General features: G+C 41.4%; 1 protein-coding gene across 8 annotated transcripts in view; it reads right to left on the bottom strand.

Annotated features, from left to right (window-relative positions):
• Positions 1–22,633, bottom strand: part of WDR64 (WD repeat domain 64) — a 118,163-nt gene that overhangs the window by 58,796 nt on the left and 36,734 nt on the right. For all 8 annotated transcript variants that reach the window (XR_003088175.3, XR_003088174.3, XR_003088176.3 and 5 more), the window contains exons 8-10: positions 22,470–22,604; positions 18,166–18,245; positions 15,282–15,421 (exon numbers count right to left, since the gene is read on the bottom strand). Coding sequence is in view for 5 of the 8 variants with exons in the window: in XM_025181852.3 (XP_025037637.3) it covers positions 15,282–15,421; positions 18,166–18,245; positions 22,470–22,604 (355 nt within the window). In the remaining 3 variants the exon portion in view is untranslated. The remainder of the gene's footprint in view (positions 1–15,281; positions 15,422–18,165; positions 18,246–22,469; positions 22,605–22,633) is intronic.

Raw genomic sequence — 22,633 nt, 5'->3', positions numbered from 1 at the left:
CTGTCATATAGAAGCCAAGATGCCTGTCATAGCTCAGCCCCAGTAAGAAAGGTAGCTGGCTCCAATAGACCCAGAAGGGATGCTGGGGAAGGGAAACACACTGAGGCTTTAGCCCAAGACTGTACTGTCGTTCCATTAAAATAACCTCCCCATTATTAATGGTAATATTTCATCTGATTAGTGCCCACGTCTTCCTGACTCATCACTAATTCTCAATACTGTGGTAGCAATAGTGAAGAGAAATGTCTTTCACCTTCAGCTTACTAAGAAGCCATGTTCCTTCTTCCCAGACTTGGACACTAGGGGTGTGTCTAGACTACATGCCTCCTTCGACGGAGGCATGTAGATTAGCCAGATCGGAAGAGGGAAATGAAGCCGCGATTAAAATAATCGCGGCTTCATTTAAATTTAAATGGCTGCCCCGATCTGCCGATCAGCTGTTTGTCGGCAGATCGGGGGAGTCTGGACGCGATGCCCCGACAAAGAAGCCTTTCTTCATCGACACAGGTAAGCCTCGTGAAACCAGGCTTACCTGTGTCGATGAAGAAAGGCTTCTTTGTCGGGGCATCGCGTCCAGACTCCCCCGATCTGCCGACAAACAGCTGATCGGCAGATCGGGGCAGCCATTTAAATTTAAATGAAGCCGCGATTATTTTAATCGCGGCTTCATTTCCCTCTTCCGATCTGGCTAATCTACATGCCTCCGTCGAAGGAGGCATGTAGTCTAGACACACCCTAGGATCTTTAGAGTGGTGCATCTTTTGAAGAAAAGCTTAAAAATACCTATTGTGTCTTAGCATCAGGTTGCATGTCTACATAAGAAGGATGAAGAGTCACATTAACCCTGCCTGAGGACTCCAGGAAGCCGGCTTTTGGGAAGTTGATGGTTAGACAGTCCAAACTACATGCTCCAATTACAATTTATACACTAGAGTTATTTTTCTGATTCTTAAAATGACTATACAAATGGAAATAAATACATAATACACCCACTGAGCTCCTTTTAGATATTCTGCAAGTGAGGGAACCGCCAGAGGAAATGGTAGTTTATTAGGAAAGTGATTACTTAGCCTTTTAGAATGATCTTCCACCACAACCAGAACACATTTTGTGCAGTTGTTAGTCAACAGTATCAGCTAATAAAAGGGAATATTGATAGTTCTCATTCTTCTAATATATAGACTCAATAACTATCATCAAAAAGTGCTCAGACACCAGAATGATTGGTATCTTAAACATTTAATGAGAACAGAAATCCCTATCCCATAAATTGAAGCTGAACTTTTATTTGTAAGAAGCAAAGTACACTATCTGATGTATCATCCATGATGTTTTAGGTTGCAAAATTTGGTACTTGCATTTTATGTCCCCGTTAGCAAGATTCCACTGCAAATATATGTCATTCTTCTGCTTATAGAAACAGCCAATTGAAGGACTTCAGTACTGAGTAAGCCTCTTTACACCAGGCATTTACGTTTACTGACAAATTGTATAGTTCTCTGCTCAATCCCCCCACCCTCCCTCAACATCCTTCCCACAGAGAACTTCTCCACAGACACAAGTCACCTGCTGAGTAATCTGTGCTATTGGAACCATCTGTTTAATGGTCTTGTGAACCAGGTTGGTCCGTGTGAGAAGAGGTCACTTTAAATCCACTCAGATCAGCGACATGCAAAAAAGCAGGCAAAGCTGGGCTTTCAAGCAAAAAAATGTACACAGTCAAAGAAACGTTAGTCCTGATTTTATGAAGACTGACGTCTACAATGTTACCACTGAAGTCGTTAAAACTAAGCAATAGCGATACACTAATTTTTACAGCACTTGTCAACTTTAAGGTCTACATGCTGCATAATACCCAGAGATAGCATGATAGAGACATTTCTTTATTATCCACCATTATTTCAAAATGGGAATCTGAAGCAGGAAGGAAGAGAGTCTTGCCTAAGAACACAGAGGTTTAAATGTCAGTAGTCAGGACTAGAACTTGGGAGCTGCTGGCTTGTGCTCATTGCACTGACTCTCAGGCCAATGCTCCTATCAAGCAGCACAGAATGTACACAACAGTTAAGAACTTGGTCTCTGCATAGAGGAAACTTCCTGTAGAATGAGTTGCCGGATGGGTAACACTTGTCATGCCAGGTGCATATTAAAAGCGTCAGGTTTGTTTTTATTTAATTACAAATTATGTTGGGCACAGGTCACAGAGGGTAGCATGGGGGCAAGGCTCGCAGGCCATGGCCAGACAACTTTTTGGTGCCTCCTCACAATTCAGCTCAGGCAGACAGTCTAGTTGCACTAGAACCAGGAACGGGGAGGACCATCACAAAAGGGATGGTCCAATCTGCATGCTATGGTGAGTTCCAACAGGCTGGAGTGGGAAGCTGGTTACTAATAGCTAAAGCTTGGTTCAAAGTAGAATCCTTACCACATGTTCCCAGCAACACTGTTGACCAAATTCTCATCTCAGGATCTGCCCCAAGAGTTGTTTCCTTCATTTTCTTAGGTGAAAGAGAGTCAGTCAGGCTACCTGGGGAATTTTTGCCCTTCCCTTTTATACTCCTTGGAAGTACCCCTTGGAAATGCATTTTCCTAAGAGTTTTCCCAAGATAAAATTCCTTCCAATTCTGAGAATGGAGATGTTATGTTTCATATGTTGTCAGGGATGGTGTAGACGGAGCTTGATCCTGCCTTGAGGGTGGGGGGCTGGACTCGATGACCTCTCGAGGTCCCTTCCAGTCCTATTATTCTATGATTCTATGATTCTATAGTGAAAAAGGTTCCATATTGTAAACTAACATGCAGATCAGTGTGCTCCTGCTCCCTATTGGCTGTCAAAGAATGGCCAGTGATTGCCAGTCAACGTTGAAGACACCTGGCAAGAAGTATCAGCTTGTTCTTGGTCTCCAAGAAGCATGTTTCCCCCTCCCCAGACTTGTCTGACAAATACATTTCAGTCATCATTTCAGCTTATGTTAATAAGTTTATCTATAATATTTCTACATACATTTAACCAGGTTATTACTGACCCATAAATTATTAGTGTTCCAGTGATATGTCATGAGGCATATTTTGTACAAAATTTATTACAGTAGTATGTAGGCTGAGAATACAGGAATGCATATGGTCAAAGTAATTTTTCTGATTATGATACAATATTTTGATTTTCCACATTAACTACTATTATTAATGAAGCAACCAACCTGGAATTAGGATGAATGTTCCCTCCCTAGCTCACTAAATATATCTTATATTTGAGATTTAAAAAAATAATCATGCAGCAAATTTTTGGATACTCAAATCTGATTCAGAGTCTGCAGACTGTAAGCTGTACAACAGTATAGCCCTGAAACAGCATGACATCTCAGTCACTTCTGTAGAATCCATAACATAGCTTTTACATTTGGCTTATCATCCATCCATCTGTGCCTCATGGTAAAAGTGGGCTAACGTCTGCCCAAAAAAGCACAGGATTGCAACAAAGGCTGTATCTGCTGGGTGAATCTGACTTTTTACAGAAGCATTTTCATATTTTAGTAAAATAAGTCACTCAGGGTGTGAAATTACGGGTTGCCAGGTGTCCGGTTTTGAATCGGACAGTCAAGTATTTGAGCTTTCTGTTCGGGAAACAAATTGAGAAAATATAAATGTCCAGTATTTTCTAAATAAGATGTAATGTAGATTGTGATGTAATGTCAAGTGTGTCCAGTATTTTTGTTGAAACCCTGTGTGAAATAGCTACACCCCTGAGCAATGTAATTATATTAACCCGAATCCCCACATATCAAAAGAGCTATGTCAGAACTTCTCCTGCTGACATAGCTACCACCTCTCATAGAGATGGAGTTATGCCGATAGGCGAGCTCTGTTCTGAGAGAGTCTTCACCAGAAACACAATTTCAACAAGCTTGAAAATTAACCTTTGGAATTTGTCATCTGAAGGCTAATGCCTACATTACCACTAAATCCTCCTAATGTGCATTAAAGTACTTTTTAGGAATCGTAGCTTCTTGATACAAGCAAATGCTTAACAATTAAGTCACACTTTACAACAGGATAGTTTAGGACTCTCTTCATCCACTATGACCCTAACTGTCTTGTGCTGTATAAATCCCAGAATGGTTTCCTGTCTTGGCAATCTACCAGGCCAATGCATGGAGCAGAATGAAAGACAAGGCTGTTGAGATAGCCTTCCCCCCAAAAGATTTTTCTTTAGAGTTTACTTTACCACATTTGGAGGTAATTGTTGCCTCCTTTTCCATACCAGTGGAGGATCTTGTGGATAGCAGAAGAGGTACAGTTCTGCTGGGACTCCATATGTGGTCACCTCTCCATGTATCAGTGTAATGTGGAGAGCTAGGATGCCCCAACCACAACAAAGGTGGTGAGATAAAGGAGGACTGATATGGAATGGCTTGTCGTAGGGTATGTCTACACTACCACCCTAGTTCGAACTAGGGTGGTAATGTAGGCATACCGCACTTGCAAATGAAGCCCGGGATTTGAATTTCCCGGGCTTCATTTGCATAAGCCGGCCGGCGCCATTTTTAAATGCCGGCTTGTTCGAACCCCGTGCCGCGCGGCTACACGCGGCACAGGCTAGATAGTTCGAACTAGCAAGCCATTCCGCACTATCTGTACGCCTCGTCTCAGGTTTCTTATTGGAGAAAAGGGAATGCTTTTGTATCTCTGCTCTCTTTCTCAGCTTCATTTGCTGCCCAGTATATGCCTTCATAATTTATCTGAACAAGAGATCCGCAAATGTCTTGGATCTGGGCTGAAGGAGGGACAGGTCAGGGCTAGCTCTTGAACCTCTTACAAGTACCACCATCTTCCTGGTGAGAGGGTAAAATTTTCTAAGATATGCTTCCTCATGTTCTCTGACTGAAAATCAATCACCTATTCTTCTAGCATGGGTTTGGTGGTGGGGAGAGATCTGACACACCCTCACCTCAGCTATCCAGGAAAATTAGTCTAGAGTTTGTTACTAAGCAGAGTGGATTTGGGAAGGGCAGGAGAAGAAGCAAAGGTAACAGATCTGCTGTTACATGCTTATGCTGGACACTGCCCTCTTGGGGTGTGTCTAGACTACATGCCTCCTTCGACGGAGGCATGTAGATTAGCCAGATCGGAAGAGGGAAATGAAGCCGCGATTAAAATAATCGCGGCTTCATTTAAATTTAAATGGCTGCCCCGATCTGCCGATCAGCTGTTTGTCGGCAGATCGGGGCAGTCTGGACGCGACGCGCCGACAAAGAAGCCTTTCTTCATTGGCACAGGTAAGCCTCGTGAAACCAGGTTTACCTGTGTCGATCAAGAAAGGCTTCTTTGTCGGCGCATCGCGTCCAGACTGCCCCGATCTGCCGACAAACAGCTGATCGGCAGATCGGGGCAGCCATTTAAATTTAAATGAAGCCGCGATTATTTTAATCGCGGCTTCATTTCCCTCTTCCGATCTGGCTAATCTACATGCCTCCGTCGAAGGAGGCATGTAGTCTAGACACACCCTTGCAAAGAAGTATGAAAAGGATGCATCACAGTTTTGGAGATTATGACAGTAACGTATCAAATCCTGGGATGGGGAAAATCCCAAAATGGGAAGGGGGGATGCTACATTCATAACAATGTTCCTCCTTCTCCCATCCTTTATTCCATGCCCTACAATGCTCTTATCTTTCCACCAACACCTGAGCAGACGACAGGGGCAGAGGGGAACCATGGGCAGCACTCTCAGGGTACGTCTAGACTGCGGGCTTTTTCTAGGATACAGACCGGAAAAACTCTGCCGCGTCCAGGGAACACGTTTGCTCTTCCGCATTTTTTTGCGGAAGAGCAAACGCGCTCTTTCGGAAGCCCTGTCTTCCTCATTCTATGAGGCAGAAGGGATCTTCTGAAAAAGGGTGATTATCCAAAATTTGGCCCAGTGTAAACGGGACAAATTTTGGAAAAGCCTCTTCAAAAAAAAAAAACAAAAACCCAGGTGTAGTATAGAAATGCAGAGTGCATTTTGTGTACCTTTTTCCGAAAAAAAGGTAAAGTATAGATCTAGCCTCAGAGAATCAAATGCAATTGGAACCAATGTGAAGGGACAGAGCCTTGGTGGATCTTAGGGATATATTCATTCATGGAAATAAAATCCTTCTTTCTGTGGGAAGAGTAGGAAACCCCCATGACCCTGACAGAAGAACTAATCAGAAACAGAGTGGAACCTCATGGTATTTCCTATCTCCTGTTAAAGAGTAGGCCATGAAAGGAATGAAACCCTTAGTATATTTATCTAAAGACATTTTTATGCACACATAATTAATTGTTTCTGTCTAGATAAGGGTTGAATCTTGTATTTTCAGCATTAAGAGCCTGAGCTGCTCATTAGAGCTAAATCCATTTGTGAGTTAGAAACACATTGTATTTGTGTATCACTCACTTTTTGCTTGTGAATGTGTTCTAGAATACATTTTCATTTGTCACCCTCCCCCCATGTGACTAATTCTGATTCATATTGACAGCCAATGGACAACAAGAGCAACTGGTTGGCATTCTGCTGGACTAGTCACATTCTTACAATATCTATGGCCTTAAGATTTGTATTATATGTTTTTGTATAGAACAAAACATATCGAAATTCTCCACAAGTGTCTCACTCAAACTCCTACCCTACAAACCTCACATCTTTTCAAAATTTAACTAAAAATGAACTTAAATGGAATTTATCACCATTTTAATTATACATCTGGTTAAATTATCCCCATAGTCACCAATTGAGAGACAAAAAGCAGTCAATAATATTTAACATTATTATCGTACTGTTACACACAAAAATCCCTCAGTTGATTTTTCTTAAGGTACAGAGATAACCAAACAACAAAATAACCAAGTGAATTAGTGATCAGTGGATGGGAAGGTTATATATATGATGCAAATCCAAGAAAACAGCTTTTGGGGGAAGTCAAGAAAGAAAAAAAAGTCTTTCACTGTTAGATACAATTTCAACACCAAAAAATTACTTTCATTTTATCAGCAGGAGGATACTGAAACTTCCAAATTTCCTACCCACAAGCCCATAACTTTTTGGCAGAACTGGATGTGTAGTTTTAAAAATTAAAAAGCCCAACTTGTCTGCTGTTGATTTATTTCCGTTCGTTTTTTATTAAAACAGATGTGCCCTCATAATTATATCCATCACAACAATCCCTAAGGTACCCAGACATTGACCAAATGAGGATTACACTGCCCAGATTTGGAATCCAGTCACCCAACTTCCATTAAACAGAGCAGATTACAACCACCATCATCTTTAATACAAAATTACACTAATAGAGACTACAGAATTAAACCAGTAAATTGGAGCAGTGCATGCTGGGATTTGTAAATGGCCTGCATCCCTGTACTGAACATGGAGCCAATACAGACAACATTATACAAAATCAGGCTAGTGTTAGTCCATCAGTTTCCTTTCCTATAGCCACCTATGAGTTAGCTAGTCATTCAGTATAGGAAATAACTTGGAACACAAACCTTGAAACCTTGAAACACAAACCTTGAAAACATGTCTTCCTTTCAATGTCATTTATTAGGTGGGAACATTACCTGCTGTGCAAGGCCTTGATCCTGCAAACTCACTCACAACTAACAGTATGCATCTGAGTAGTTGCATTAGCCTCAGTCTGATTACGTACCTATATTTTAGTTTTATTTTCAACCCTTAGCTGGATCAGAGCCCAAGGGAGTGTCATGAAGTAACACAGCAGTTGAACTGAGGTATGAGTAAGCAGTTTGATTTTTCCTTTTAGAAGAACTGAAGAATAACCTACAGGAGAAATAATTTGCTAGTGACACATCTGGCTGAGCCTGAGTCTAAATAGAAAAAGTCATATAGGTCTTGTGGTATGTCTCTAAAAAGCTTGAAAGATTAAGTACTCTCTCATAGAGATATTGGGAAAAAAATCCAGTAGATTTTATAAAAAAGTAGGACACATTCCCTGCAGAGAATTTATGATTTAACAGCCCAATTATACTATAGAAACAGCAATGTTATAAGCTCAGTTATAACACGATTCAGTGTTGCCGTGTACACTAGAACTAGCCATCATCTAATGTCTCAGGCAGAATAGCTATGCATTTTGAGGACAGAATTAAAACAGTTTGCTCCCATCTATAAAGCAACCAACCCACCTTTTAATCTGACCGGCAGCCATTGCTATAGGAGTATGACAGAGAGCTGGTGGCCATTTCCCTATTCTTTATTTTGTCCTCAGATATAATGACTCTGTTGCTGGGAGTCATCACAACTAAGAGCCCAAAGACCATTCCTAGGCAGTCAGAGTATAGGAGGTACCCACAACTTGTGGGAGAGATGCAGGCAGGTTGGTAAATGCTCAAGATGAGTGATGGAGTGACGGGGCTGGGGAAATACTGATGAAAATGATTGCTGACAGTCCTCAAATTAAATTTGAGAAAACCTTGTTGAAGTCCATACTACAGTAAAAGTTCTGTTATCCAGCACTCAATTACAGGCAGTCCCCGGGTTACGTACAAGATAGGGACTGTAGGTTTGTTCTTAAGTTGAATCTGTATGTAAGTCGGAACTGGCATCCAGATTCAGCCGCTGCTGAAACTGACCAGCGGCTGACTACAGGAAGCCCCAGGCAGAGTTGCTCTGCCCCGGGCTTCCTGAAATCAGCCAGCTGATCAGTTTCAACAGGCTGAATCTGGATGCCAATTCTTACATACAGATTCAACTTAAGAACCCCAGGCGTCCCCAAGTCAGCTGCTGCTGAAACTGATCAGCGGCTGATTCCAGGAAGCCCGGGGCAGAGCAACTCTGTACCCAGGGACTGAAACTGACCAGCAGTGGCTGAATCAGGACGCCTGGGGCAGAGCAGCTGGGGTGCTGCCGGGTTGGTCCAGTAGCACCCAGAGCGGCGCTACGGGACCAACCGGCAGCACCCCAGCTGCTATACCACAGGTGTCCGGAGCAAAGCTGCGGAGCACGGGGGAAGTGGGACAGCCCAGACCAGGGAGACCGGTCCCAGCAGACCAGGGAGACGCGGAGCAAAGCCGCGGAGCACGCCAGCAGCGGGACAGCCGCGGCGCGTCTGGGCTGTCTACTGGCCACGTACTCCCTGGCTTTGCTTCCCGTCTCCCTGGTCTGGGGAGACATGGAGCAAAGCCGCGGCTGTCCCGCTGCCGGCGTCCTCAGAGGCTTTGCTTCCCGTCTCCCTGGTCTGCTGGTCATAAGTCGGATCTGCGTAACTCTGGGACTGCCTGTAACTGCCATTTCTGATATCCCCCAACATGTTATGCACCTGCATATTCTACACTCTGCTTTTATGCAAAGGAGGCAGAAGACAAGCAAGCATGCTGAAATCAGGCATTTCTTCAAAAAAAAAGCAGCTTCCAGGGTGTGTCACAGGGTTAATCTCCTACAAGTTCTACATCTACAATGACAACTGATGTTGTTAATAATGACTCTGAGGCACTGCAAGATCCTGACATGCCTTTTGAATCAAAGAAAGATTAAACTGTATTCAGTATAGTTTTAGTGTATTTTAGTGATCTGCTTGTATGCCATGCACTGCCCATAGTGATATGAAGTGTCATAAAATAACCTACTGTATAGAAATGTTATCTTTGTACAGCTACGTGCTTCAAAAAATGGACCACTCTGCAATGCAGTACCATTACTGGATCGGTGAGTACCTGTATACTATTTTATAATTTATTCATTTTATTATATCCTAATACTTTTAAAACTGGTATTCCATTGGTAAAGTATAACTCTCAGTTAACTAGAATATTTGATTAACTGTAGCCCCTCGTTCCTCAAACATGCCATGTAACAGAGCTTTTACTGTAAAATGAATGTCACTAGGGGTCACCAAATTAAATTAATAGGTAGCAAGTTTAAAACAAACAAAAGGAAGTATTTCTTCATGCAGCACACAGTCAACCTGTGGAACTCCTTGCCAGAGGATGTTGTGAAGACCAGAACTTTAACAGAGTTCAAAAAGAACTAGATACATTTAGGGAGGTTAGGTCCATCAATACTTATTAGCCAGGATAGGTAGGAATGGTGTCCCTAGCCTCTGTTTGTCAGAGGCTGGAAATGGGTGACAGGAGAGGGATCATTTGATGATTACCCATTCTGTTCATTCCCTCTGGGTCATATGCCATTGGCCACTGTTGGCAGACAGGATACTGGGCTAGATGGACATTTGGTCTGACCCCGTATGGCCATTCTTATGTTTGATTATTGATCATCCTCAGCCTGAAAATGAAGAATTGGGCCCAAAGGGGGAATACAGGCAGTCCCCGAGTTACGCGGATCCGACTTATGTCGGATCCGCACTTACGAACGGGGCTTTCTCGCCCCGGAGCTCGCAGGCAACGGGACCGCCCAGAGCGCAGTGGTCCAGCCACCCCGACCTCCGGGGCGAGAAAAGCTGCTCCGGGTGCCCCTGGTCTGCTGGGGACCGTCTCCCGCAGACCAGGGACACCTGGAGCAAAGCCGGGGAGACGGAGGGGTCCCGCGCCTCTGAGGCTTTGCTCTGGCAAAGCCAGGGAGGCGCGGGATTCCGCCGCCGCTGCGGCTTTGCTTCCGGTGTCCCTGGTCTGCTGGGGACCGTCTCCAGCAGACCAGGGACACCCGGAGCAAAGCCAGGGAGGCGGAGGGGTCCCGCGCCTCTGAGGCTTTGCTGTGGCAAAGCCGGGGAGGTGCGGGACTCCGCCGCCGCTGCTGCTTTGCTCCCAGTGCCTCTGGTCTGCTGGGGACCGTCTCCAGCAGACCAGGGACACGGGGAGCAAAGCCGGGGAGGCGGAGGGGTCCTGCGCCTCTGAGGCTTTGCTCTGGCAAAGCCTCAGAGGCACGGGACTCCGCCACCGCTGCTGCTTTGCTCCCGGTGCCTCTGGTCTGCTGGGGACCGTCTGGAGCAAACACTGTTACAGAGATGCAGAAAGACAATACCTTGCTGCACCAAAAGTCAGAGGCAGTGCCATCTGCTCAGTGTAGCCAAAATCTAAGCAATTTTGGCAGGCTGAGACTGACCATTCAGGGTGGGGTTTCACAAAAAAGAAAAAAACATAACCTAAAGGGAAGGTACGCAGTACTGTATTTTTGAATAATTATTTTGAATTTAAGAAGAAACCTGTTACCTCCCGTATGAATTCTGAACTTTCTCATCTTTCAAAGAGGTTTGGTTTCTCACCTTTCTTTATATGGTGCAGAAGTAAGAATCAGGGTTGCCTCATACTTTCAGATCTCATTAAGCTTCCCCCTTGTTAAATTCTCTGAATGTTGTCTGGAAAATTGTAATTTTTGAGTCTTTGCAAAGAGGCAAATTAACCTCATCTTTCTTGATGTACTGGTAATTTAGGCAATAGATTTCCCTTTCTGTATTGAAAGAAGTCTTTAAAATGGTGAAATCAAAGAAAGAGGGATTCTAAAGTGTCTCTGGGTATGTCTACATTTGCTCCCTATCTCGAGATAGGGATGCAAATGTAATGTACTGAAATTGCTAATGAAGCATGGGATTTAAATATCCCATGTTTAATTAGCATAATTGCATCCGGCCGCCATTTTGAAATCACATTATTGCGAAATTAAACACCCCATGTAGCAGCATTATTTCGAGAGAAAACTGTTCTCTCGAAATAACTATTAAATCTCATTGCATGAGGAATAACAGTTATTTCGAGAGAAGGGTTTTCTCTTGAAATAACTCTGCTACATGGGGTGTTTTATTTTGCAATAATGCGATTTCAAAATGATGGCCAGACACGATTATGCTTAATTTAAATCCTGTGCTTCATTAGCAATTTCAGTACACTACATTTGCATCCCTATCTCGAGATAGGGAGCAAGTGTAGACGTATCCTCTTTTGTTTGGGTTAAGGATTATATCATAACAGAGGTCTGGAGACAGGATCCTGTTTCTTTCCAAAGGAAAAACATCCAGGGAAACAAGCCCTGAAGAAAGAATTAATCATCTTCAAGAACGAGCTTGCGCTTTTTTAGAATATATGTGACTGTGTTGTTTCTAGCCCATCTTATTTGCTGTCAATGGAGGAAAGTAATGGGTTTTCTGAGTTTGATGGTAAGCTTTTTGGCACAAATTAAAGTTTGTGGAAGAGATGCTTGTTTCGCTCAGAGGAAGATATACTTTGAACCCTATTGTTTTTTTATTTTGATTCCTTTTAATAGATCTCGAAAAGTTACACTGAAAAGGCCCAATCTTCCTCCCTTTCAAGTCAATTAGTAAACTCCCACTGAGTTCAATGAGAGTGGGAATAAACCTAACATTTTTACTTTGGAGGGCTTTTCCTCTGAGAGTTCCAATTCGTGTAGCCAGCATATAATGTTCTACATCAAAGAGAAGATCTGTTTTTCATTGAATCAATACTTTACTCCATTAATCCCTTTCAAGTCATTTTCTTTAGATCTTGTCCTCATAAGGTCAACTTTTTGTGAAGGACTTCATACCACGTGGTGACTACTGATGTGAATTCATTATTTTCTCTGATTCCACTGCTAATTAACAGATCTATACACAGAGGCAAAGAATTAGAGCCAGTTGGGATTCTTCCATCACAATTGTTTTCCAAAAGAAAATGCAATTACCATAAAATCAAGTGTTTCATGGGAGGATTCCAGTTTTGCCAAGTTTTTGATTTTCCATGGGAAAACTTAAAACAAAATATTTCATTTCAGGAGGCTTTAACCCAAATTGGAATTGTTGAGTTTGTTGAATTGACTTGAAATTTTGAGCGAGCTCAACATAAAATTGTACTTCCCTTGTGGGACATTGCCCCATGAGAATCATGGTTTGAGCCTGCTTTTCTCCCATGGACTGGACTTACAGATATACTACATCTCCTATGATTTAATATGAACTCTCCTTCAATCAAGCTTTGTGGTACATCATGGACATTATATAGATGCAGGTGCATCGTAAGAAACATAATCCAGTCTGGGAGGCTGGCCCCTAGGAAAAAATGAGGGTGCCAGGCAATCTGCAATCCCACTTGTACAATGAGAGGGGAGAGCAGTTCAATACTGAACAAACTCAAAACAAAGCAAACCAATTCAACAAACCAAAACTAAAATATTTGGGTTCAAAAGGTCAAATCATTTTGTGTTGATTGAAAAATGGAGAAAAATACTTCCACATTGAACTTTTTTCAGAATATTTTGTTGTATGAGAAATGTTGGTCCAACTTTTCATCCCAACTCACAACAAAAGCAGAAGTTGAAATATCAGAATTTCCCAGAGAATGGAAACTGAATTTCTCTCAGCTCCACTAAGAATATTTGCTTCATCCAGTGAAGCAAAAACCAAAGGTCTGAAGAAGACAGGACTGAACACTGCTTCCGCTGTATAGCCTTGCTTGCCTCTGTCTCCTCTTCCCCAAGTGTAAAATGGGGACAAATATTTGTTTCCCATCTGGCATGCACATGGTTTATGATGTTGTCAGTGACGTGATTCTGCAAAAAATTATGCATGTGCTTAATGTTGCATGGTATGAGCAGTCCTGTTGTTTTCAACACCGTTATTAGCCATGAAGCTGGGATTCTCCATCTGCAAGCTGACATTTTTCTGGGGTGTCACAATGCTAGCTATTTTGGCATCAATAGCCACAAGCAGTAGAAGAGGACTTTCATTATGTAATTACAATATACAACCTCATTTTCAGATGACACTTGTAGCTTCTGAATAAACTGGGACAAATGAAGGGATCTGATCTGATCAACTGTAACTCACCCTCTCCTCTGAGTACTTGCAATGAAGCTGAGATTAATTGGACATCCCAATTCAGCCATACACTTAACCAAGTGTATAAAAGTCCATTTCTAGTCTGCAAAGTACTGAAACCCATAGAATCATAGAACTGGAAGGGGCCACAAGAGGTCATCGAGTCCAGTTTCCTGCCCGGATGACAGGACCAAGCACTGTCTGGATTATCCCCGACAGGTGTCTATCTAACCTGCTCTTAAATATTTCCAGTGATGGAGATTCCACACAGTCCTAGACAATTTATTCTAGTGTTTAATCACCACAACAGTTACAAAGCTTTTCCTAATGTCCAACTTAAACCTCCCTTGTTACAATTTAAACCCATTGCTTCTTGTTTTATCCTCAGAGGTCAAGGAGAACAATTTTTCTCCCTTCTCTTTGTAATACCCTTTTAGGTACTTGAAAACTGCTATCACGTCCCCTCTTAGTCTTCTCTTTTCTAAAGTAAACAAGCCCAATTATTTCAGTCTTGTTTAACTTTCAATCCATGTTTAACTGTAAGCAGGAACTTAGGCTCCATTTAAATTCACCAAGTAGACTTGCGGCAGACTAACATGGCTACCCCTCTGAGACATTTAAATTCATGTTATTTATCCCATTTGTGTATAAACTGCATTTTGGAGCAGAGAACATAGTGCTGCGCATTGTACATAGAGAGGAAAAAGATGGGGCCTGACCAGAAGAGCTGATATTCTGATTAAGATAGTGCTACATGTGAGTGTAATGAGAAAGATTGAAGGAGGGTGAATGAAGCTTCTCTATGTTCGTAATATTTCTGAATGAAGGCACAGTCAAACCTCAGTTACAAACAGAGAAGTCAGTCACACATCTCATTTCCTCATTCGGAACCCAGCAGCATGCAATTAGAGAGCAGCAGAGACCAAAAAAACTAACCTCCCCCCACCCAAACAGTACACAACTGTGTTAAACATAAATATAAACTACTTTAAAAAGAAAGGAAAAGCAGCATTTTTCTTTGGCATGACAAAGTTTCAAATCCACATTACATCAATGTTCAGTTGTAAACTTTTTAAAGAACAACCATAAATAACCATTAGTTCAGAATTATACACTGCCTCCATTCCTGAGCTGCTTCTGACTCTGTGGTTCTACTATTTCTGGTGGAACAGTTTTTATTCAGTTGTCACTTGTGGTACATTCACACATCGGTAATCAGAATGTTAATATCAAACGGTGTAATTATCTTCTCTTTCCAACATCATATCCAGAATAAAACAAATCCCACCCCAGAAATATGCAGAAACCTATGTCACAATATAAAATAAGTTGAATATTTTAAAGATACTAATTTAAATACAGGCATGTCCTTTAAGAGTTTGTAAGAGCATAGTATATTGTGTACAGTGTAAAATATTCTAATAAAAATGTGAATGTTAAAACCTAATACCATTAGCACAGGTAACTCAAAGTGTAACTAACTTTTGCAAGTATTCACAGAAGTGGTTTTCATGATGTTAAGGTACAGTGCTTTACCTTTTCAGTGGAAAGGCTAATAATGTGCTGATCTTTTTCATTTGTGACAATCTCCATGACACTAAATAAGTGTCCCAACAGCTTCCCCACTGGCTTGGTGTTTATATTGGGATGCCATAAACGGAGAATTTTATCATCACCTGTGAACAGAAGATATTCATGACTCATTCTGTCTCTCTCTAACAGGCAGGCTGTCACAAAATAGATTCTTAATAGACAGCTGTGTTTTTAAAAGTGGCTTCCTAGATTGCAAACACAAATCCTGCTTAAGTCTTTGTATATTTCATATCAAGGGTTGATTCTCAGTTACACATAGGTCCTTTTACACTGCTTAACTCACTCTTTAAGACCCTTTAAAGGTCAGAGTGGTGCAAAAGCCCTTTAAGTCCATCTGTGCAAATGTGATATTTGTGCACAATTTAAGAGACCAGTTTTGAAGTCTGGTCCTCTTATTAAATAGTAGTCTTTTGCTGGTAACTATTTCAAACATTTTCAGCCAATCCAAAGCAAAACTAAACACACTTGTCATTTGGTTCTGATACAAACCCCAAATGTATAGCAGCTACATTGAAATATTTGCTATTTTTCAGAAGCCTTTTAAGAAACCCTGGGCCCAAATTTCAAACACACATGAATGTATTTATGGGTTGGCATAAAAATCATGCCAGATTTGTGGCTTCATTGTTAACAGTTAAATACTGAGAGGCCCTTTGCATCATATATAAGTCAATGTAGCCCTTGGTGAATAGCTTAAGATATAAAACTAGTACAACTTGACAGTTATCGATAAGTTTTACTTTGAGCTGCTCCAGACTTGAAGCAGAACTCAGAGAGTAAGAACATATGGATCAAAACTGTATATGGATATTCACATAACCATAATGCCAAGTCAGCCACTTTTCACTCAGCTTTGTTTGTTATATACTAGAGAAGTAGTATCATCTTAAATATTTTTAGGGAGAGACTGCACAGATACATTGTCCTCTAGACCTGTGCTGCTCAGAGTGCAAGCTAGTGTCTCTCTCTACCTGCTCTTCAGACACTCCATACAGAACAGCCCAAACTCATCCTCTGTCTGGATTTAGTTTTATTAACAAAGGAAACAAAAGTCGGCTCAAATCTTCTCAAGGTTCTCTCGTAAGGTCAACCCACTTCCACTCTCTCCCTAGACAGCCACTCCATTCCTCTTTTATACCCAGGAATAATAAGCTGCCTGCCTTTGTGAGTCAACAGAATGCATGTAAACGTTCTCCAGTATTCCAGTGTGTACATTTGGCATTATCTGAAATAACTCACCAAATTGCTAAACTATACACAGCTTCTAAACTAACTGCAAAACAATCTGAAGATGCACAGCTTTAAAATTAAGATGGGTTAAAGTTTTCAGGAAAATGTATACATTTCCTAATAGATGGAACCTAATAAAATGCAAGTCACAAAAGACAGATATTCTGGCCCATAAGAAATCAAAAGGGGGGAAAAATCTGACATCCAGGGATGTGTCAGAGTTGTCTTTCTGCTATGGCTTTTCAGAGACTATTTATTACATCATACTGGTCCTTTCTGCAGTCTCTCAGGGTATGTCTACACTACCCCGCTAGTTCGAACTAGCGGGGTAATGTAGGCATACCGCAATTGCAAAGGAAGCCCAGGATTTGAATTTCCCGGGCTTCATTTGCATAAGCGGGGCGCCGCCATTTTTAAATCCCCGCTCGTTCGAACCCCGTGCCGCGAGGAGTAACGGTAGTTCGAACTAGGAAGCCTAGTTCGAACTACCTAGTTCATGCCGCGTGTAGCCGCGCGGCACGGGGTTCGAACGAGCGGGGATTTAAAAATGGCGGCGCCCCGCTTATGCAAATGAAGCCCAGGAAATTCAAATCCCGGGCTTCATTTGCAATTGGGATATGCCTACATTACGCCACTAGATCGAACTAGCGGGGTAGTGTAGACATACCCTCACTGTCTTTTGGTTGGAGCTGGGACTAGTCAAGAGGATACTATGGATCAGCTCATGACTTAGTTAAAGGGTAATTTTGCATAAGGAAAGCAAGGCCAAGGAAGGACATCCTTAAAATGGAGAAGGTAATGTAACTTTGCAAATGATTTTCAGATAAAAGGTGCCATGCATATGGAAACCAGGATTTATCATTAAATTAGTAGTCCAGTTAGGAGACAGATGGAGGGATAACTCTGCTCATTTTTCCTGGGTCATCAGGGAACTGTCAGATCTTAGAAGGGAGGGCAAATTGAACTTTCCAAATCTGGGAATCTCTGGTCCAGCAACGCTTGTGGTCTGGAAGGATTATAGATGTTGCTGGACCAGTGAGCTGTGGTGGTGAGGAGCCCATGTCAGTCAGGAGTGCTGGGGAGCCCTGGCTGGGCCAATTGGGGCTGGTCCTGCGGTGGGTGGGGAGTCCAGCCACAGGGAGTCCCAGCCCGCGGAGCCCTGGTGGCAATCAGGAGGAATCCCCAGCCCTGGTCAGGAACCATGGTGGCAGTGGGGTGGCAAATTCCCTGGTTTGAGACCACTCAGGTCTTGAGGGTGCCTGATCAGGGAGGTCCAACCTGTAATACTATATACTACTTATGATTATTAAGGACATAGGAAGTAATGTGTGAATCAAATCCAGACTGAGCACTCACAACTTTACTAATCAGGCTGAATTCAAAGACTATGGCCATGTTGCACTAAGCACTATACACACATATAACGAAGTCCCGGTCTTCAAAAGCTTACTATGAAAATATTTACTATAATTATCAAGCTGTTTTAATAATTAATAGAATTTATTTAGCGAAAAAGATACAACCAAGAAATCTGTTTGACAGAAAACATTGACAAGTATCACCGGATCTTCATATATAATATAAACATTTTACTTACCCCCAGTAACAATGATATTTGCTTTCCCACAGTATGTGAAGGCATTAACTCCTCTTGGGACAGAAAACTCCCTGACAGGTCTGTAATAATGAACAAGTCATTTGATCAGGGGAGAAATTTTTGTCAAAGTAGAATGTATAGCAATTACAATTTGCATTCCTGAAGACTTTATATATACTGTGCAGTGGTTGGCAAGGGCTGTTTTATCCAGACACACAGGGCTGAACTGATGGCACAAAAATCAGTATGGATGTGAAGGAGGTATTATCAGTATTGGACACACTTGGCCAAAAGAGACAGATAATATTGTACCATGTTTAAATGGTTATTTTCACAATGCTAAAGTATTTATAAATAACACAGCCAATACTTTATTAAAAGGAAATTGATTCGTGCAGTTGTTTAAATTCAGTAACTACCATTAGCAATAAAACTGATCTAGACTAGCTTTTCAGCTGAAATAGCATTGTTTCTTGTCTTGCAAGGGCCCCGAGATGGGACCAGGGCATCTATTAACCCATTGTGCCATTAAGGGCAGGGGTGGAGAAAAGGATGGCTATCTACTATACATTTCAGTGAGTTTGTCTGTATGTCTGTGTGTCGATCTATCCCCCAGTAAGGGGACATGCACCCCTCCCCTGATGTGACCACTGCAGCAGTCATGGAGAAGTGCTTCTCACCTGATCCCACGCTGCTGAGGTGAGAGAGGGCTGAGATAGTCCCCTCTCCTTGCGGCAGCCTGCACACTGAACCCCCCTTTCCCCTCTCCCCTGAACAATGATTTAAATGAGAAAAACAAAAATTAATTAATTTAAGGACCCAAGCAATGCTGGGTAAATCTTCTAGTAACTGTGCAGGCTATAGGACCCTAGAGACAATGCCGAATCTTGATCTAAGCATATTCCTGTCAAATTCAAGTACTGGATTTTACAACTAATGACTCTTTCTATATTAGAAACAAGGATGATAGTGACACTCAATTTTATACAAATCAAGTGCAGCCTCTCATGTGCTGCTTTGATACAATTGGTTTATGGTCTGTGTAGCTTGTATCACAGGTTTGGTAATATGAGAAGATTCCATGTTTTCAAAAGCAAGCTAGCTCATCATTAAGAGAACACTTTGCAGAGATAATTCAACTACTTAGAATTCCAGCCATGTGCACACAGACTGTCTTCACTGTGTTTCCTCCAAACTCCATACAGATGTCCTGAAACAGGAAGGCTGGTGCCACTAACATACTACAGTATGAATGTTTATTTAAAAAAAACGGAATCAAATAAATGCCTACTTAAGGCATAGAAATACAAACAGGAAACACTGGTTATTGCCAGTATGTCTGGAATGTGACTTGGTCAATGTGTGTGAATTTTATTTTCCTTTGTATTCTGGTTAGCAACCTTTTTCATTCCTTTTTGAGTGGCTCTGAATAACCATGGACCATGAAAACATTAACTTGTGCTAGGGATAAATATGAAAAAGATATGCTTAGATAGTACAAATCTTTAAGATGACTTTTGAATTCAAAAGAAATAGTTTGAACAGGTTGGACCTCTCTAGTTAGGCACCCTCAGGACCTGAATGGTGCCGAACCAGAGAATTTGCCAAACCACAGGAGATCAATATTGTCTAGCAGCATTAACACCACTTCCACTGCTTACCGGGCTCTTAGAGGAGATTTAGGGGTAAATTGGAGCTAAATAACAGCATAAAAATCTGAGAGCCAAGACTGGTGGCTGTAAACAAACTTGATAGGATCACAGGAAATTTGGCCACACACATGATAAGTGGACATCTGGCTAACTAAAATCATGACGGACCACGGATGTTGCCAGACCAGAGAAGTCCAACCTATACTTTCTGGGCAGGTAAGAGGTTGACTATAAAATTAGTCTAATGTAACTCAGACCAAAGAGAATGTATAAAGCAATGACTTCCATATTTCTAAAGACACCTTGGCTGTGTCTACGCTGGCCACATAACCCATAATAGCTATGGAAATGAGAGAAGTCAGAATAGGGAAATGCGCGGGAGATTTAAATATCCCCCGCGGGATTTAAATAAACATGGCCGCCGCTTTTTTCCGGCTTGGGGAAAAGCCGGAAAAGAGCGTCCAGACTGGCGCAATCCTCCAGAATAAAGCCCTATTCCAGAGGATCTCTTATTCCTACTTGCAATAGGGCTTTATTCCAGAGGATCGCGCCAGTCTGGATGCTCTTTTCCAGCTTTTCCCCAAGCCGGAAAAAAGCAGCGGCCATGTTTATTTAAATCCCGCGGGGGATATTTAAATCCCCCGCACATTTCCCTATTCTGACTTCTCTCATTTCCATAGCTATTACGGGTTATGTGGCCAGTGTAGACACAGCCCTTATGTTTTTATCAGCTGTTTGCAAATTATCACTGTTTAGACATCAACAGTAAGGCCACCTGATGCTGGACAACTGCTACTTACTTTACTATTTCTTAACAAGGAGTTCTGGACTCCAGGGAAACCTTGGAAAGAAGGGAGGTTTTTATACCTAGAAGGGAAGTATGAGTTTTGAACATAAGACCTTTGGCCTTCTGGAAACTACAGTTTAATAACTAGGCATCCATTTTGTTTTGAGCTACTGGTAGTTTATTTTAGGATTTTGTTCTTTCTTTCTTTTTTAATTCTTAAAATGGAGACTTCCTTTTATATAATCCTTCCTTGTTTCTTCAAGGATGATTCCAACTTTCTCCTAGAGGAAAAATGATGTCCTGCAACAGGAAGGCTGGTGCCACTAACTCCAGATGTGAGTCCAGACCCATCCCACATCCTTGCAACCAGGCACTCTTTGATCCCTGCCATACATTCCCCTTCTAAGCCTCTTTGTAAAGAAAGAAGACAACCACTTCCCTGGGATTAGCCACTTAGTAACTGCATGGTTCCCATAAGGGTTTTGATAACTAAAAGCTTTGTTCCTGAACCCAACAGCAACAGTGGTTCTACAATTACGGGGATAGGCATTTTGTTTGCATCATGCAATAACATGTTTCAGCCACCATGACTTCCACAGAATGGTCATTGAATACATTGTCTTTTATTGGTTTACAAATTTCATTTTAACATTTGTGTATTCTGCAAGTGTCTAAATATAATTTCATCTAGCTCCTGTCTGAATCTCCTTAAAGAAATGTACCTCTTCCAACAACTGGAGACACTTGTACAATAAGTGTTAATTAAAACCCCATAAAGGAACCTTTGCATTTAAATTATACAAGACACAGTCATGGTGCATGCACCTCTGGCTATATTTTTGACATTTTATCTTTTTTTCCCACCTCCTTGACTTTCTTGGGATTATTTCCAACTTTCTAAACTTCTGAACATCCTCAAATTGCATTTTCAGGCTTTGCTAGTGACCCAGTGAGTGACTTTTGGTCAATTTGGCCATTTTACTTTTTCTTCATCTAAAATAATACACAAAATATGCATAAAACCAGGAAGTATGGGTTTGATGCAGGAATTACTGGGAATATATGGTCTGTATTTTGCAATGGGTGAAACTATATAATCATAATTGTTGCTTTTGCCATTAACATTTTACCTGACAAAAAGACTATGAGCAGATCTAATGTTTAGAGATCCTTGAATGAAAAGCATTATTTATAGTTTCTACTCCTGTCAAATTTTGTATGTCCATATTATGTCATATCTTATTTTTGTCATTACCCTTTCCCCAAAATAACAATCTGGTATAAATCTAAGTAGCAGAGCCAATTTAATCATGGCTTGTATTGCTTCATTAGTGATGTCCTTTAATAAGTTCAAATGCATGTTAAAAACTCCACCAAAAATACTTCATTCCTTATCTATTTTCTCATATTCACATGTACTTTCATAATGAATAAATGAATTCATGTGCAATATATATGAATTTATATAGTGAAGTAGGAAAGAATGAACATATTATTCTTCAAAATACGTTACCACAACAATTCAGGTAAAATCATCATGCTTGGTAAATTTGCCTGCTGATAAAAAACCCAAAGCAGACAGACTTTGCTAACAGAATTTATTTTTAAAGGTAACAAGAAAGAGAGTAACATATGGACAGTCCTTAGCATTTAAAAGTTAATGAGCAAAAACCAATACACTTTTATGAGGGCTCATTCTGTATAGTTCTGCATGACTAATTCCAATTATGCCTTAGTTTTAATTAGCCATCTTTTGCAAAAGGCACAGCTACTGTAATTGTACAACTGTGAAATGTACTAATCTCCCATGTAGCTATTTCAATGACATGTTTGTGTTCCAGTGTTACATGCATGGCTCTACTTACACGTTGTCCTCTAGTCTCTGTAAGTCATCCAAAACGAACGAGTGAACACTGTCTAAGGAGCAGGAGCCAAAACAATTCAAGGCTGAGATGAATTTAACCTTGACAACCCAGTCATCATGGAGTTTTCGTTTAATGCTGGGGAGAAAAATTAGGTGGTTACTGTA

Source organism: Pelodiscus sinensis, chromosome 3, assembly GCF_052426305.1.
Source record: "Pelodiscus sinensis isolate ZL-2025 chromosome 3, ASM5242630v1, whole genome shotgun sequence".
Lineage (NCBI taxonomy): Eukaryota > Metazoa > Chordata > Testudines > Trionychidae > Pelodiscus > Pelodiscus sinensis.
Note: the sequence above shows the minus strand (reverse complement) of the source record. Positions and strands in the feature narration are given on the sequence as shown.